Here is a 16,576-nt window from a genome sequence, read left to right on the forward strand (position 1 = left end):
CTAGAGTAGGTGTTTAATGTAGACTCACTGCTGTGTCAAAGGTGGGAGGATACCTGTAGAATCCAACCTTTATTGGGCTTATGATTTTACTGTGGTAAAGTAACCCATAACTGATGGCAAAACTCCTTCCCATTTCTCTGTTCTGTACAAAACCACAATTGCTCTATTCCCTAGTAAGAGCATAGTGACGTATTTTCTAAGGTCAGTCAACTTGTATAACTCCCACTGTCAGTGCGGCCCCTTTTCCCAATGGATCTCTTCTTTGACTATTCTCTTCTAGCTATTATCCCTCCCCTTTCCCACCATGCTGACTTCGCTTGTAGGATAATTCACTGCTATTCTAATCTCTTTCTTGATTGACTCCAGAAGCCCGCAGTTTTACTATGCCCGACTAACATTTCTCTATTGCATACAGTCTGGCTTTGGATCAGAGTTTAATTAAACTGGAAAAATATGCCTCCTATTACATGGCCACTCTAGGCATAGAACTTGAAATAAGGGATGAGAGGAAATAGGAGACCTAGAATAATAGCACTTGAAGAGGAAATTCTTTTAATCCTGTCACCTTTGATTTCAACAAATGTGTCAAGTGTCTTTGTCTATCCCCCATTTCAGTCTTGGATAATTTTGTCCATCAAGGTGCCGAGAGCCTAAAAATGGTTCTCCTGTTTACCACCATTTAATGCAGTAGAGCTGGTCTCTCTGCTCTCACTGTTTTGGCTGTTGATCGGAACTATTTCTGGAGCAATGATCAATTTGCCTATTAGCTCCCAGTATTTATTGGGGTTACCATCATGTATGTCCTCATCCCTCCCCATTCCTCATTTAATATTAAGTTGACTAATTTTCATGTTTGAATAAATTAATTTTGTTTAAATGCATGGCAACTTTTATTGATTAAATTGTATGAAAAAAATATACCTATTAAACACCAGTACTAAAATAGCAGATTTCCAAATAACCAGAAGTTGATAAAAACAGAAGTAGTGCAATATTTGCATTAGTTATCAGGAGTCCTAAAAATTCTACTTGGACTGAATGGTCAGGACACATTAAACAGCGGTGTACAGCTCTCTCCATTTTGTCAAACACTTCAGCTGTGCATTTCACAAGCAATACTCTTTAATGTTAAATGGCTGTAGTTCAGACTATTGGAATTTCTGTCAGGCCCTGTGACTATAACAGGATAATGCAAATCTGATCTTGTCTGTAAATAAGGAAAGTGAAATATTGTACAGCTCCCACGTTTAAACTTGTATCCTCAGGGTATCCATCAAAATGGAGGTTTTACAAAGGTATGGTTTGCAATGAAAACCTTCCTCACGCCCAGCATCTTCATCATCATGGTTTGGTATTGGAGACGGATCACGATGATGACACGCGCTCCTGTCCTGCTGGAAAAGTGAGTAGACAAGTAGCTCACTGTGATCCAGAAAACACATAAGATTTAGGCCAAAATGTATGCCTCATGCAAAGCCTGGGTAAACTGGCCATGTGCTAGATTGCAATCCCTGTGGATCCAATTTCCTTCCTTCCCCACTCTTTGCCAAGCCAATGTGGCAGCAGAGCTGCTCTTCAACCTCTGTTGCAGTCTTTGTTCTGCAATAGTCTGTATAGCTGATACATTCCTCCTGTGTGTGAGTGACTAGACCCTTCTGCCATTCTCTCACAGCAATCGTGGAGCCACAGAATTTGCCTCCCAAAACTTTTTGGTGATGCACGGGAAGTCCCTGCAGGGCTGTGTAGCAGACAGTGTCTGTACCCTCTGCGTCAGCTCCCCAAATTCTGATCTCCTAATGTGGCAGAAATGCCCTAGGCTGCTGCATCAGGGTCCCCTCTGCCTGTGGGTGCATGTGTAGGATTAGCACCATAAGAATTTGACTGCCCAACCAGTCCTTTGAAAACAGCAACTGGTTTTCCATTTTAACTCCTAAGCATGAGCTTTGTTTGAAATAGATACATTTCTTGCCAGTTACTGAGTCACCCTTCCTTAAGGGTGTCTCTGTGGAGACAGGATAACAATACTGCTATGTGAGTGGGTCAACAGGAAAGTATCGTGGCAAAAAGGAGGAAACCTCTACTTCTTCATGAAGTTTGAGCTCCTTTGGCCTAGTCCTCCTGGTCCTTTCTTTGAAATAGAAAGGGATTCTGTTCTGTCTGCTTCTCCAGGGTAATCTTTGCTCTTGGGATTTCCATGACGTTCATAAACATCCCAGTAGAGTGGTTTTCCATTGGATTTGACTGGACTTGGATGTTGCTCTTTGGAGATATTCGACAAGGAATCTTCTATGCCATGCTTCTGTCATTTTGGATAATCTTTTGTGGAGAGCATATGATGGTGGGTGTGACTATAGAGTAAAGAGTATCTTGTTCCCTTTAGAAATCCGATAAGTTGTTTGTAGCATATGTGAATAAATGCTAGGGAGAAACTGTTACCAACCAGACTTTCACGCTGGTTTAGATGTATACATCTTAGCTAGGAAACGAGCATCTCCTGCTTTAAAAACTCTCTCCCCAAGAGCAAATGCAGCATCAGTGGTTGCTTTAGACAAGCTCCCTGGTGGAAACTAAATGTTTGCAAAGCAACAATTTGGAGTGTTGTGCACATTTTTCATCAGATCTCTTCCTTGGAAATCGCATAGTGCTCCAGTGCCCAGACTGGCAGAACAGTGTTAGTCTATGGGCTTGGCTACATGGTGCTTTAGCCCACACCAGTGGGGTGTAAATTCTAAATCACACCAGCATGTCACAAACTAACTGGCCCATGTGGACGCTTCTAATGGGCACTTAAAGACCCCCTACTGCCTGTTAATGTACCACATAGACAAGTCCTAAGTTTAAGCAGAACTCCTCACCTGCTTTCCTCCGGATGGACATGCTGCTTGTTAATTTCCCACAAATAGAAATGTACAGATGCCCTCAAAGCTGAGAGGTTACTTATCAGTAATTCTTCTTTGGGAGTCACCTCTGTGCATTCTCACTACTTGCCCACCTTCCCCTCTACTCAGAAGTCTGTATGACATCAGGACTGTGTGGTTTGGGAGAAGGAACAGAGGCAGTTGTTTGGGGGGCGGGACTGCATTCCCATATTAGGGTAGGGCAGGGCAGGGGTGGGCAAAGGTTTTGGCCCGAGGGCCCCATCGGGGTGGGGAAATTGCATGCAGGGCCATGAATATAGGGCAGGGGGTTGGGGTGCGGTGTGCAGGAAGGGGCTCGGGGCAGGGGGCTTAGGGCAGGGATGCAGGAGGGGTGCGGCAGGGGTTGGGGTGTACAAGGGGGCTCAGGGCAGGGGGTTGGGCTGCGGGGTGCCGCTTACTTGGAATGATTCTGGGGTGGCAGTGGCATGCAGCAGGGCTAAGACCGTCTCCATGCCTGCCCTGGCCCCGGGCCACTCCCAGAAGCGGCTGGCACCACATCCCTGCGGCTGCTGTGGTGGGGGTGGGGGGCAGAGGGCTCCGCGCACTGCCCTCCCCTGTGTATACCTCCCCCGAAACTCCCAATGGCTACAGTTTCCTGTTCCCAACCAATAGGAGCTGTGCGGGATGGTGCCTGGAGGTGAGGGCAGTGCACAGAGCCCTCTACCCCACCTCCCAAGGGGCCTCAGGGACGTGGTGCCGGCAGCTTCCAGCAGGGACGTGGGGACCACGGCACCATGGGGGTGATAATCTTGCGGGCTGGATCCAAAGCCCTGACGGGCTGGATCCGGCCCCTGGGCCATTGTTTGCCCACCTCTGGGATAGGGCAATGATGTCTCGCTCTCACAAGCTCTTTCATGTATCCTCCAATGAACATGGCTTCCCCGTGAAGTTATGCAGCTCGAAATCTGAGATGCCATATCCCACCATGGATATGCACAGAGCTGACACAAAACAGCACCTAGTAAGTAACCTCTTTCTTGACTTAGGAATGTCCTTTGCTATCAGCCTCACTGTGCGTGCATAATTCAGTCACCTTTTTCCCCCCCTTCCATAAATTAACTTTTTTTTATCATGGCTTGATTCATTAGGATCAAAATGAACGAAATCGTTTTTCTGGGTACTGGAAACAGGTTGGGCCCATAGCTGTTGGTGCCTTCTGCCTTTTCATCTTTGACATGTGCGAGAGGTAAGGGAGACTTTTTTTTTCTCTTACACTCTGTAGTGATAATACAATTGTGCTCTGATCTCAGGTGCTGCCCTCTTTTTACAGGGGCATACAATTTTACAGGGGGATACAATCGATTTTTACACTGAGTCCATGTTGGTTTGCCTTTTTCTAATAGCTTTATTGAGACAAGGATTGAAAAGTTGGTACAAAGGCTTCGCACTCTTCAGGTCATTTGGGTCTCCTCATGCCAACACTGGTATTCACCAGCCACCTTTCTGTGCTCCTTGGGGAAAGGAATGGCAAGTCCCTTTTCCTCAGACTAGGTATTCAAGTCATTAGCCCTCTTATAACTCAATTTCCTCCAGGCCCAGAGTTCAATTTCTTAGACATCCCAGTAGCAATTTCCCCAATTTAAGTTTTCCCTTCTAGATTAGATTGCATTACTTAAAAGTAGACTTCTTACTGGAAAATGACTGAAAGTGAGAGAAAGAGATAAAAGATAGCTCTTTGCCTGCCTACACATAAATTCACAAAGCATGGAAATATTACCTGTCACAGGACAAAAAAAATTTTTTTTGACTTGTAGGTCAAAGGGTATATTGAGTAATCTCAGAAAGCTGCATTGGAACAGTGAGTGAGCTTCCGGATGAAAATGCAGTAGACCTAGTCCTGTCTTTTTTTTTTTTTTTTTAAAATGAGGCTCTTATCCAGCTCTGTACCCATTGTGGGCTAAAATACAATTCCTTACAGTATCGCTTCATTGGTACATGTCATCAAGACATAAAAGTTAGCCCAGTCTCTTATATTGTTGTATATGAAAGTTTCATCCCTTTTTCCTGCCTTAACACTTACATGGGGAAGATTTTTATTAGCTGTACCCTATCCATTTCCAACGAACGCTTTTTTGAAGCAATGTGGAATCGTTATAATTCTGCATAATTGAAAAGGAGGTTTAATACTGTGCAAGTGACAAGAATTCCTTCTCAGCCAGTGTGCTTGACACCATAAACAATGCATATTTTAAAAATGCTATGACTTGCATAGCTGATACAAGTCACTTTTGGACACACACACACACACCCCCCCCCCAATGCTGACCGCAACTGTCCAACCATTTGCTTCACCATTTTTCTTGCAAAGAGACAAGAAGGCTTTTCCTTTGGCTTTTATAGTACCGTGAAGTTGTGTTGGAACAGTTTTTGTAAGATTATGCATCCACTGGAATGTAAACTGAAGTTTCCCCACCCACCTCCATACATACTCCCAAACTGCAAAATAACATTACTCATTTTTCCAAACTGTTAAGTTAGCTGTATAGAAATGTGTATTTTACTGTATCTTTGACTCTTTGCACGTGAATTCTGATTGCCCTGAATTCTCTCCTATTTTTAGAGGGGTACAACTGAAAAATCCATTCTACAGTATCTGGACCACAGATGTTGGCACGGAGCTGGCTGTATCCTTCTGTTTTTATGCAGTAGCATTTATTTTGTGTTAGGTTTTTGGAGTGAGAAATACATTTTAGTAACTAAAAATTTCACTTTCTCAAAGTACTTATGGAACCTGATGAAAAGCCTGTTCACTTTGGTAAGATGGGACTAGGAAATTGGTTTCTGACTCGAATATAGTAGAAGATCCAGAGTTGCCTTTGAATGAACAACTTTATGGCTCTATAGGGGGACACTGCTATAAAATACTAGTGCAGCCTGTAGATTTTGCTGCAAGAATGAATTCTGAGATTAGTATTGAGATAATGGAAATTATTAGAAAAATTAGCATCTGCCTCAAACTGCAGAAAGTCTAGGAAATGGCACATCTTGAGTTAGTGATTCTAGAAAAAATCCTGTTCTCTCTGAACCCTGTCTAAACTGCACCCTTCGTGCTGTTTCTTCTCCTGGTCTGAACTAGAGCTGTTTTTCTCTGGGGCAGTTCATTTAATTGCTGACACTTGGAAGCGTGGTCCTACAGCATTTATACAAATTGCTTTTTAAATTTGCCTGGTCAGGCTGGAAGTGCTTTTAGCTGCATTTAATTTTTATTACCAGGCTAAGATAAGGTAATGTGATTAGTTTCACTTCCTCAGCATCCCAGTCCTCTTACAGGAGTCTCCTAGATCGCATGTTGGTTGGTTATTACTTCTCGTCTTCTCTGCTAAGCCTCGTCTCTTTATACCAGCGGAGCAGAAGTGACAGTTCCAGCTTAGCCTTTTTAGCCTGCAGGAGTTTTAATATTTTATCCCTCGTTAACACCATGTTAAATGCTTGGGGAACAACCGGAGCGTTGGCTCTGGGACTGAGCTGGGGAAGGGACCGTGAAGCACTGAGACAGAAGCTTCTATTTAATACACACTAGAAGCCTGAATTAGGATTATTGCAATAATTAGTTTACTTTTGTAAAGTTCTAATTACCTGGATAATATTTTCTTCAATCTCCTGCTTTGTCAAGTAGCTGTTTCCTTTAACGTTACTGCTCAGATGGCATTTATTATAGTTGCAGGAATCTGCCTTTGCCTCTACTTCCTGTTCTTGTGTTTCATGGTGTTTCAAGTGTTCAGAAACATTAGTGGGAAACAATCCAGCCTCCCAGCAATGAGCAAGGCTCGCAGGCTTCATTATGAGGTTAGAAAACCCTTGTTGGATTAAACCCTTGTGCATGTTCATGCGCTCATTGCTTTAGTATTCCAAAAAGGCTACTGATAATCTACCAGAAAAACTGTATCCACCCTCATTAGCTTTTTTTCCATCATTTAGAAAACTTCGTATTTTACCAGCTTTCTCATGCTGCCAAAACCATCCTAATGTCAGTTCACAAAAAGGCAGTCAACTTTTCTTCGTTCTGATGTTTAGCCCCCACCTAATGCTTTCATTCTTCAAAGTACTTGACAAACACTAATCTGCCCAATGTACTCGTAGGCATTTACTCCCAATCCACTCTGTGTTTCTCTTCAGAGTGGTGTGGCCAGGTGGTAAAACCTTTTGAGATCTACTGATGTAAAGCACTATTATTACAGATGAGGAAAATGATGCAGGGTGCTCATGTGACTTGCCCAAACCACTCAAGAGAGTCTGCATCGGAACAGGATTAAAAATCCAGAGTTCCTGGTTTGCCATCCTCTCCTTAGGCCATGCTGGCCTCTGGTCAGAGCTGTACTCATTCCTCTTTAATTGCTGTTGCGAAGCAGAAGAAGGAGCCAAGATAGAGTTGCAGTCAAGCCAAGAATGCCTGTTGTTGTCTTGGTGATAAAGATTTGTGTCCATAAAACTTGGGTAGACAATGGTCTGATGAGTCAAATTCTGTGTCTAATCAGGTTGTTTGTGACTCATTAAAAGGTACATTACTTGTTCCAATAAGAAAATCTGGATTTTTGCAGACATTTCCCCGAAGTCTTAGCTCTTCTTTCGTCTTTTTCCTTGAGTTAAAAGCATGGCACCGGTATTATGAATTTGTGTTGCAATAGAGCTTAGGGCTCCACTGCTCTAGGCACTGTGCAAACGCTTAACAAAAAGACAGTCCTTGCCCTGAGGCCTTCAGTCTTGCCACCTCAGCCCACCTGCTGCACAATAGCAGCTGTGCACAAACTAACTTGTAAAATGTCCTCACTCCCCCAAGGTGCCCGAGTCAGTGTGATTCAAAACTAACATAACTAAAATCTGTCTTTGTTAAATTCAAAACAGATTTAAAAAAGCAAACAAAGTCTGTGATAAGCCCCCCCAAACCATGTAAATTTATGTCATTTGTTTGATGTCTTTAATCTACAATCCAATATTCATTTAGTCGCCTTAAATTCTCGGCCAAAGAAAATTAGATAAGGAAAGTTTGCACTCTCCTCACATGAACTCGTTACACTTACAGAAACAGAAAACATTTGTAAAGTAGATCACTCCTGGTATAACCTAACAAACCCTCATCACAGATGTATGTTCTAGAAAGAAAGCATATCTGATTTATCAAGGAAGCCACAGACTATCAAACGTGCTGTTAATTTAATGAAACCTTGTTGCTTAAACTCAAGTGTTTCCTTCACATTAGCTCTAAGTAAATCCGTTTAATTTCACAGGAGCAAATGTAATGGAAAGCAGTAGCAGTCAAGACCTCTACACCCCACACAATGTAACTGGCAGGAATGCAGACGTGTGGGGAACAGAGAATACTGGCTGTCACCAGTGTAGGACAAAGGAGCGAGTGGGTGGTTGTGGGTTTTGTGGTTTTGGACTAATCTTTTTTCCAACTTCCATCTTGTAGAAGCCAAAAATTGAAATGGGATTGTCTGTTCCGTTACGATGACCAGTGTCCTCTCTCTAAATAGGGGCTGATTTTTAGGTTCAAGTTCTTGATGCTCATCACTCTGGCCTGTGCAGCAATGACTATCATCTTCTTCATTGTCAGTCAGGTGAGTGTGCTGAAACCAAACTGGGTATGAGAGAGTGCAGTATCCAAATTCCTAAGTAGCCAACATATTGGTTATATCCTAGTACAGAGGACACGGGAATGCATAGATTGTAAGCTGGGCTGGTAGCATCTGCTTATTATTAAGGCTGCCTGATCTTTCCCATTATAAGACCCTGTTGTCAGTTGTTTAAGTTTGCCAAAAAGTTAACTGTTTGGGTTGAAATTTTTCATACTGAGTGTCTGCCTCAGGACAAAAAGAAAAGGAGTACTTGTGGCACCTTAGAGACTAACACATTTATTTGAGCATCACCTTTCGTGAGCTACAGCTCACTTCATCGGATGCATTCAGTGGAAAATACAGTGGGGAGATTTATATACACAGAGAACATGAAACAATGGGTGTTACCACACACACTATAACAAGAGTGATCAGGTAAGGTGAGCTATTACCAACAGGAGAGCAGGGTGGGGGGGAACCTTTTGTAGTGATAATCAAGGTGGGTCATTTCCAGCAGTTGACAAGAACGTCTGAGGAACAGAGCCAGAAGAGTACCCAGAAGTTACCTATTACAGGACAGGCCCAACAAAGAAAATAACAGAATGCCACTAGCTGTCACCTTCAGCCCCCAACTAAAACCTCTCCAACGCATCATCAAGGATCTACAACCTATCCTGAAGGACGACCCATCACTCTCACAGATCTTGGGAGACAGGCCAGTCCTTGCTTACAGACAGCCCCCCAACCTGAAGCAAATACTCACCAGCAGCCACACACCACATAACAGAACCACTAACCCAGGAACCTATCCTTGCAACAAAGCCCGTTGCCAACTGTGTCCACATATCTATTCAGGGGACACCATCATAGGGCCTAATCACATCAGCCACACTATGAGTCTCGTTCACCTGCACATCTACCAATGTGATATATGCCATCATGTGCCAACAATGCCCCTCTGCCATGTTCGTTGGCCAAACTGGACAGTCTCCAAGTAAAAGAATAAATGGACACAAATCAGACATCCAGAATTATAACATTCAAAAACCAGTTGGAGAACACTTCAATCTCTCTGGTCACTCGATTACAGACCTAAAAGTGGCAATTCTTCAACAAAAAAACTTCAAAAACAGACTCCAATGAGAGACTGCTGAATTGGAATTAATTTGCAAACTGGATACATTTAACTTAGGCTTGAATAAAGAGTGGGAGTGGATGGGTCATTACACAAAGTAAAACTATTTCCCCATATTTATTCCCCCACTTTGCGCCCGCTGCCCCGCCCCCACTGTTCCTCAGACGTTGTTGTCAACTGCTGGAAATGGCCCACCTTGATTATCACTACAAAAGTCCCACCCCCACCCCCGCTCTCCTGCTGGTAATAGCTCACCTTACCTGATCACTCTCGTTACAGTGTGTATGGTAACACCCATTGTTTCATGTTCTGTGTATATAAATCTCCCCACTGTATTTTCCACTGAATGCATCCGATGAAGTGAGCTGTAGCTCACGAAAGTTTATGCTCAAATAAATGTGTTAGTCTCTAAGGTGCCACAAGTACTCCTTTTCTTTTTGCAAATACAGACTAACACGGCTGCTACTCTGACACCTGCCTCAGGACAGCTTCCCCGCTGCCCCCAGATTTGAGGCAAAATAGTTTAACCATTTGCAATATGAAGGTGGTGGTGGTGTGGTGGGGCCGGGTTTCCATGTTTAAAAAAAAAAAATTCTGGTGACCTTTTTCTTTGAAAATCTCTCTAATATGTGAGGATGCAATTACAGACTGTGTCATAATACATGTTCACAAGGGGGCTGAATTGAGGTTGCATAGGAAACCTTAATTGGAAGAACAGCCATACTGGGTCAGACCAGTGGTCCATCTGGTCCAGTACCCTGTCTTCTGACAGTGGCCAATGCCAGATGCCCCAGAGGGAATGAACAGAACAGATAATCAAGTGATCCACCCCCATATTGCCCATTCCTAGCTTCTAGCCAACAGTCTAGGAACACCATCTCTGCCCATCCTGTCTAATAGCCGTTGATGGACCTGTCCTCCATGAACTTGTCTGGGGTGTGTGTGTCTGTGATTTTTTTTTAATTCTGGTGTTTAACTTTTGAGTGCTTGATTTTGTAGTCTTAAATGCTCTAACTGTTTGGTTTTTTGGGGAGGGGGAGGAGAGGAAAGAAAGCGAGAGTGTGCTCTCTTCCCTCTGAACGTGGATTTAGCCTATAGATCTAGATATATAAGTATAATAAAACTATAGGGTATTCGGCTATGTTTTAAGTTGCACAGGTAAAACACCATGCACCCTCTTGAAGGTCTACCCCACAATATTCTTCTGAGAATAAACCCCTTCACTCTCCTGACCAGTTCCCAGGACTACAGCCTCCCAAGATGACTTTCCATTGTTAAGATGTTTTATTGGCCTCAGGTGTAAGGCGGCAATCGCAATTGTACATAAACATGCAGGCTTTAGTTGAAGAAATACAATGGATACACCCTTACAAGTTATAAAATAGTCAAACTCCTTTCTACTTTGAAAGTAGAGCTGTTCTGAAACTTTTTCGTCTGAATTTTCTAAAGAGTAATGCTCTTTTCCCAAGGAAAATGTCAGCTGTAGGACAATTTCAGTTTTGCTTGGGGGGGGCTTCTTTTCTGTAGGTGAAATTGAAAAGACATCTCCCCAGCTAGGCACTGGGGTGGAGGGGGACTGAGAGCCCCAGTTCTTTGGCTACAGGAATTGGGAGGAGCGGGTCAGCTTCACTGCAGGCAGAAAGCAAAACTGATGATGGGCAGCTGAAAGATTCGGTTTTGGGAGAAGCAAAATGGAGTTTTTCTTGAAATCCTTTCCTGTGAAAAAAATTTTGGATGTTTCATCTCTGCTTGTGATGAAAACTTTTTCAAAAAGGTGAAATTTTTTCACACAAAGGGATTTTATTTTCTTGCCAGTTTTACTACTACTGTTGAGTCATGCACAGAAGTACCCTCAGACATACTATGTTAGAGAATCTAGTCTCTGTGTTCCCTTTGCATATGAAAACAATGCCGTAGTTTGATTGGCATGGTAAGATAACTCTGATCTAAAAATATGTTCAATTGAAGCAGTTGGTTTGAAGGTCTACCTCAAATCTGGCAAATCATTTTGTCTGGTTACTTGCATCAAGTTTGGTATTTTTGTTTGTTTAAAGACTCTGTTCTGCCACTGTCTTTCTTTCTTTAAAGCAGAGCACCCTTGTTTTCTATGGGGAATTCTGATTTAAAGTCAATGGTAGGGTATGGCCCCAAATGGCTTGTTCATTTGGCTTTAAAATGGAAGGCAGTCTTAAGGTGCACAGCTCATGCATTTCATTGTTTTCAAAAGATTAATATTAAATTACTGTTTTCTTAACTCTCCATAGAGTCTCCTGTCTTTCTCTTTATATCTGGAACTAGTGCTATCAGGCATAGGTCTCTGCCGTAAGACAGAAGCAGTGAGACATGTTGGATGCCATTAGATCTTTGCATTATTCATGCTGTTTTCTTCTATAAAAGGTTTATTTATAGACCCTCTAAAGTTTTCAGATATAGCTAGTCTCCCAGGTACTGCTTGAATATGATTATCCTCTCACTAAAGTCTTGAATGACTGGAATGATCTAACTTGAATGTTCTGAGATTAAATTTTGTTAGTTTTTAAAAAACCAAAGATGAATAAAGTTTCTAATATGAATGTTGTTGCATGTGCCATTCCTTATAGACTGGTGGCAGGGGAAGAGACTTTTTAGTATAGGCTTTACTTTGATGTGTTTGTCTGGACATGAATTGTCCATGTACTTCATTCTGTCTTAATTTCAGATTTCTATGTAGCTGCTCTTAGAAACATATTTGCTTTGTAGGTGCTTGCTCATTATAGGAGAATTCTCTTTATCTATCTGTCCCTATTGAATCTCTGCTTTCTCGTGGACAGGTGACTGAAGGCCATTGGAAATGGGGGGACTTCACAATACAAGTGAACAGTGCCTTCTTCACTGGCATCTACGGGATGTGGAACCTTTACGTCTTTGCTCTTATGTTCCTATATGCTCCATCACACAAGAATTATGGTGAAGATCAATCAAATGGTAAACTGGGCTTTGGTGTGGCTCTTAATTGCATATGAATACTAACTTGAAATAGCCTGGGGACAGCATTGTGTAGCTGTGGTGGAGGAAGTGAAAGACAAGACTGAGGAATGGAACTAAATAGTTTGTTTACTGAGTTTACAGTTGGTTTCCTTGGAATATCTTTCAGTAACATAGTGGCTCTTCATCATTAGCTCATGTAACAGTGTGTGTTTGTTTTGGACTGAAACCGCTGCAAGGGAACATTCTTCTCTTCAAATGAATCTGACTACATGGAAACCCTTCGTAGTCCTCAGTTTTAGAAAAGCTTATTCTTTCCAAAACCCAAACTCTAGGGAAATTTAACCTGGCAGTCACTCTCTAGTTCCCAGGTCCTCCTTTGTGCATCAAGCTGAAATGTAGCTTTGTATTTCAGGTGACCTGGGAGTAAGTAGTGGGGAGGAGCTTCAGCTCACCACCACCATCACCCATGTGGACGGGCCAACCGAGATTTATAAGCTGGCTCGCAAGGAGGCTCAGGAGTAACTCCTGGAACACCTCACTTTGGACAAACACAATGAAGTACAATACACAGATTGAGACAACAGCCTCCTTGAGGACACATCAGAAGTAACTCTACAAAAGCCCAGTATTTATAGTGTGTTCACTGAGCAGTGGCACTAAAATAGAACCTCTGTAAACTCTCTTTAATATGGTATATTATCTCTGGGGGAGGGCAGGATATGTAGTCTATATTTTACGTAGACACGCTAAATGAACACTAAGGGTGCAAAGTGAAACCTTCAAGAGTTAAAAGCCAGGATTAATGTTGCCTGCGGAACCTTAATTTGAATACTTGTGTGTATGCAGGATGATAGTCTTTAATTACTGGGGTTTTTACACAGGACTCCTGCCTCATTAATGCACAAAATGGACAGTGCTCACTTAAGAGGAGGTATTTAGTATTTTGTTTTCTTTGGTGTGCAATTTCCTCATAAACACACAGAAAACACAAAATTATATTCTGTATCTAACCATATTGACGCCCTCTCCCCCTTCCCCCCAGTTGGGTCACTAGCAGGGTTCAAACCTTTAGATCTGTAGCACAGACCTCTGCCACTTAAGCTAACAGTGACTGGTAGCAGTAGTAGGCTGTTACCTGATGTGTGAACTAGGCACTAAAGACGGGAGAGATGCACACTTTACTAGTAGGTTTCACAGCTATTTGCTGACAGAGGAATGTAGAAACTCTGGACTCCTGGATTCTTTTCCAAGTCCTGGAGGGGAGTATACTCCAGTGGTTATAGACCTTTCTGCCCTTGTGTCCCGCAACTTTTTTGTATCCTCCTATCTGCCCCACACCCATTGGGCTCCTGAACCCCCTTCTCTCCCCACCCCTCCTTCCTCCATTTCTCATTCCTCTGCATTCCAGTGATGGCTCTTTCTCATCCATGATGCCTGGGTGTCAGGAGAGGGAGCACTGAGGACACAGGAGAGACTGTCTCCCTCCTCTGTTGCTGTGGCACTGGGCACAGGATCCTGCAGCAGCTGGGAGGAGCAGTTGCAGGGCAACTCCTACTCGATGCCTGCAGCACTAGCATGGAACATACTCAGCAGAGGTGGAATGTCTGGAGAACTTAGCTGCCAAATCGGCACTGAACATGTGAGAACCAGTGTTTTTCAGTGTCTAGTAACTTGGCCAAACTTCCTAACCAGTTCTTAGACTCTCTGGGGAGTTTAGTTCTGGCAATGTCCTGCAGAAGACTGCACAGTTGAGCAGGACTTTCCCTGCAATTGCTGCTCTTGGCTGCTGCAGGATGCCGTAGTGCTGCACACCGTATTAAGTCCTGTGTTCTCCCTGCTAATGCCCAGGCAGTGTGGAGGAGGAAACAGCCTGATTTCAAATGCAGAGGGGATGATCCAGACCTGGAGGGAGAGGGAGTGGACTAGGATCCATGTGGATTGGGGGTGTGTGGGAGAGTAGGAGGAAGAGCTAGAGCTGAGGTGAGCAAGAGAGGAAAACTAAGACAGGCATGGGTTGGAGGGGACTGGGGCAGAAGGGGAGAGGCTGAGAGAGATGGGCAGAAGGGTCTGTGCCCACTCGAGTGCATGCTATTCCAGAGCTTAGAATGGATTCCTGAGTCTCTTATTTCTGCTGTCCGCAAATATCTTTTGAAACTCCTGGCAAAGTTTGTGTCTCATCCCTCTGTAGAGCTTGGTCCATGCTGAGGATGACAGTCGACTGCTATCCATTGCTCAAGTAATAGAGGTTTGTGCTGTGAATCGAAAGGTTCCAAATCTGCTGATTCATGCATAATAAGTCTGTTTGTCACTGAGGTCATGGAAGTCACAGAATCCGTGACTTCCAGAGACCTCTGAGACATTCTCTGCTTCAGCCCAAGGGGCTGAAGGACTCTGGAGCTGACAGGCAGTGGGGCCCTGGCAGGGTTCCAGTGACAAGTGACAGCCTTGCATGGGGAGAGGGGGATCACTTTGGACAAATGGCTGGGGTGTCCCATTTTCTCTTTGGGAAATATGGTCACCCTGCAGCTCCCAGTTGCCATGGACAGAGGAGGGCACAATCATTTTCAGTTGGCTTTTTTTTTTTTTTTAAAAAAAAGCCTGGTAAATCACACACAAACTACAGTATTGCTAAGGTTGCAAAGTCAAGCACTCAGTTAGGAAATGCCAGTATTAAGCTTGCCTGTGTAACCTTAATATGACTCTCTTGGACATATACATTATGATGTATTTTTTAATTAATGATCTCGCACTATTTCCTGCTCCCCATAGGCCCCCTCTGCCTTATCCAGTGCAGACGATGGACCTGCTGTGGGGATAAGTCAGGGATGTGTAGTGAAGGACACTGCTGTCTGTAGCATCCCCATCACTAAATGTGTGTGTTTCAGTTTCTGGCTGCTCACCTTGAGATACCTAGGACCGAATTTTCAGAAGTGCTAAGTGCTCCAACTGAAATCGAGTGGTGCTCTGCTTTGAGCATAGATTGTAAAGTGCTATGAAAATGCGAAATCTCCTAAAAACAAGGCTCTGGGCTTCTCAAATTCGGTACCAAAAATTAATGGAACTTTGACAATTTTCTCCATAATTTCTGTGCCTCAGTTCCCCATCCGTAAATGGGTAAATGCCACCTCTGTGAGAGGGGTGTGTGTGTGTGAATGTATTAATGTTTGAAGCACTCTGAGAGCCCTAGGAGGAAATTATTAATTTTGTATCCAGTGCAGAGTTTGGATGGGTTTTGTCAAATACAGCCTGGACCCACACTGAGGAGAATAAAAGAAGATATTGAATAAATATATGCTCACATAATGAGACAGGGGTCCTCTGGAGAAAATATAGATAAGCATATAATTAAAGACTGTAACATAACACACATATTCCCAAGGGGGCAGAGCACTTCCATTCTCAATTCTGGCATTTCACAACTTTTGAGAGCTTGACTCTGCAACCTTAACCTACTTTAACTTTAGTTTTTTATCTAATATCTATGTACCTAGAATAAATTCATCCTGATTTCTTTTATAGTATAGTGTAACATTGCATGTTGTAAAGATTGATTTACAAAAGACTCATTGCAGCTTCAAAACCAAATCTCGTGTGTCCAACACTAACAAGTCTGCTGTGGTGTAGATATCTCTTTATATTTGCTAAACTACTAACTGCCACTTGCACACCAGAAATAGCCCCTGGGTCTTAGTAAATTGTTCGTTGTATGTTCCCTTTTTGCAAAATGCTTTAAGCAACCTGGAAAAAATGTAGTTTTGTTAATTTAAATAAAATATACAATATTGTGGGTTTGTTGTTGGTTCATTGAGTGAGAAGAAATTGTAGCCTTTTTTGAGTGTCTTTTTATGGTTTGTCTGCTGAACTACAGTGGATAGACCAGTGGGGCAGAACTGTGCTTTACTGGAGACCTGAATTTCCCACCAAGCCACTTAGTTCTTGGTGATATCTTTTTGGCTTTCTAATAATTGTATTTCTTATGAAAAGGCAAAACTGATTTTTTG

At 43.0% G+C, this 16,576-nt stretch overlaps 1 protein-coding gene across 2 annotated transcripts in view; it reads left to right on the forward strand.

The window, feature by feature from the left end:
* Positions 1–16,362, forward strand: part of WLS (Wnt ligand secretion mediator) — a 69,891-nt gene extending 53,529 nt beyond the window's left edge. Inside the window, exons 5-13 of one of the 2 annotated variants that reach the window (XM_084636319.1) lie at positions 1,266–1,402; positions 2,170–2,338; positions 3,808–3,879; positions 4,007–4,104; positions 5,479–5,542; positions 6,561–6,704; positions 8,393–8,476; positions 12,419–12,572; positions 12,988–16,362. In XM_084636319.1, coding sequence (XP_084492445.1) covers positions 1,266–1,402; positions 2,170–2,338; positions 3,808–3,879; positions 4,007–4,104; positions 5,479–5,542; positions 6,561–6,704; positions 8,393–8,476; positions 12,419–12,572; positions 12,988–13,097 — 1,032 coding nt within the window. In that variant the 3' untranslated portion in view covers positions 13,098–16,362. The remainder of the gene's footprint in view (positions 1–1,265; positions 1,403–2,169; positions 2,339–3,807; positions 3,880–4,006; positions 4,105–5,478; positions 5,543–6,560; positions 6,705–8,392; positions 8,477–12,418; positions 12,573–12,987) is intronic. The other variant, XM_084636320.1, reaches the window with a different exon arrangement.
* Positions 16,363–16,576: the final 214 nt, after the last annotated feature.

This window comes from Lepidochelys olivacea (assembly GCF_965140295.1).
Source record: "Lepidochelys olivacea isolate rLepOli2 genome assembly, chromosome: 8".
In the NCBI taxonomy this organism is placed as follows: domain Eukaryota; kingdom Metazoa; phylum Chordata; order Testudines; family Cheloniidae; genus Lepidochelys; species Lepidochelys olivacea.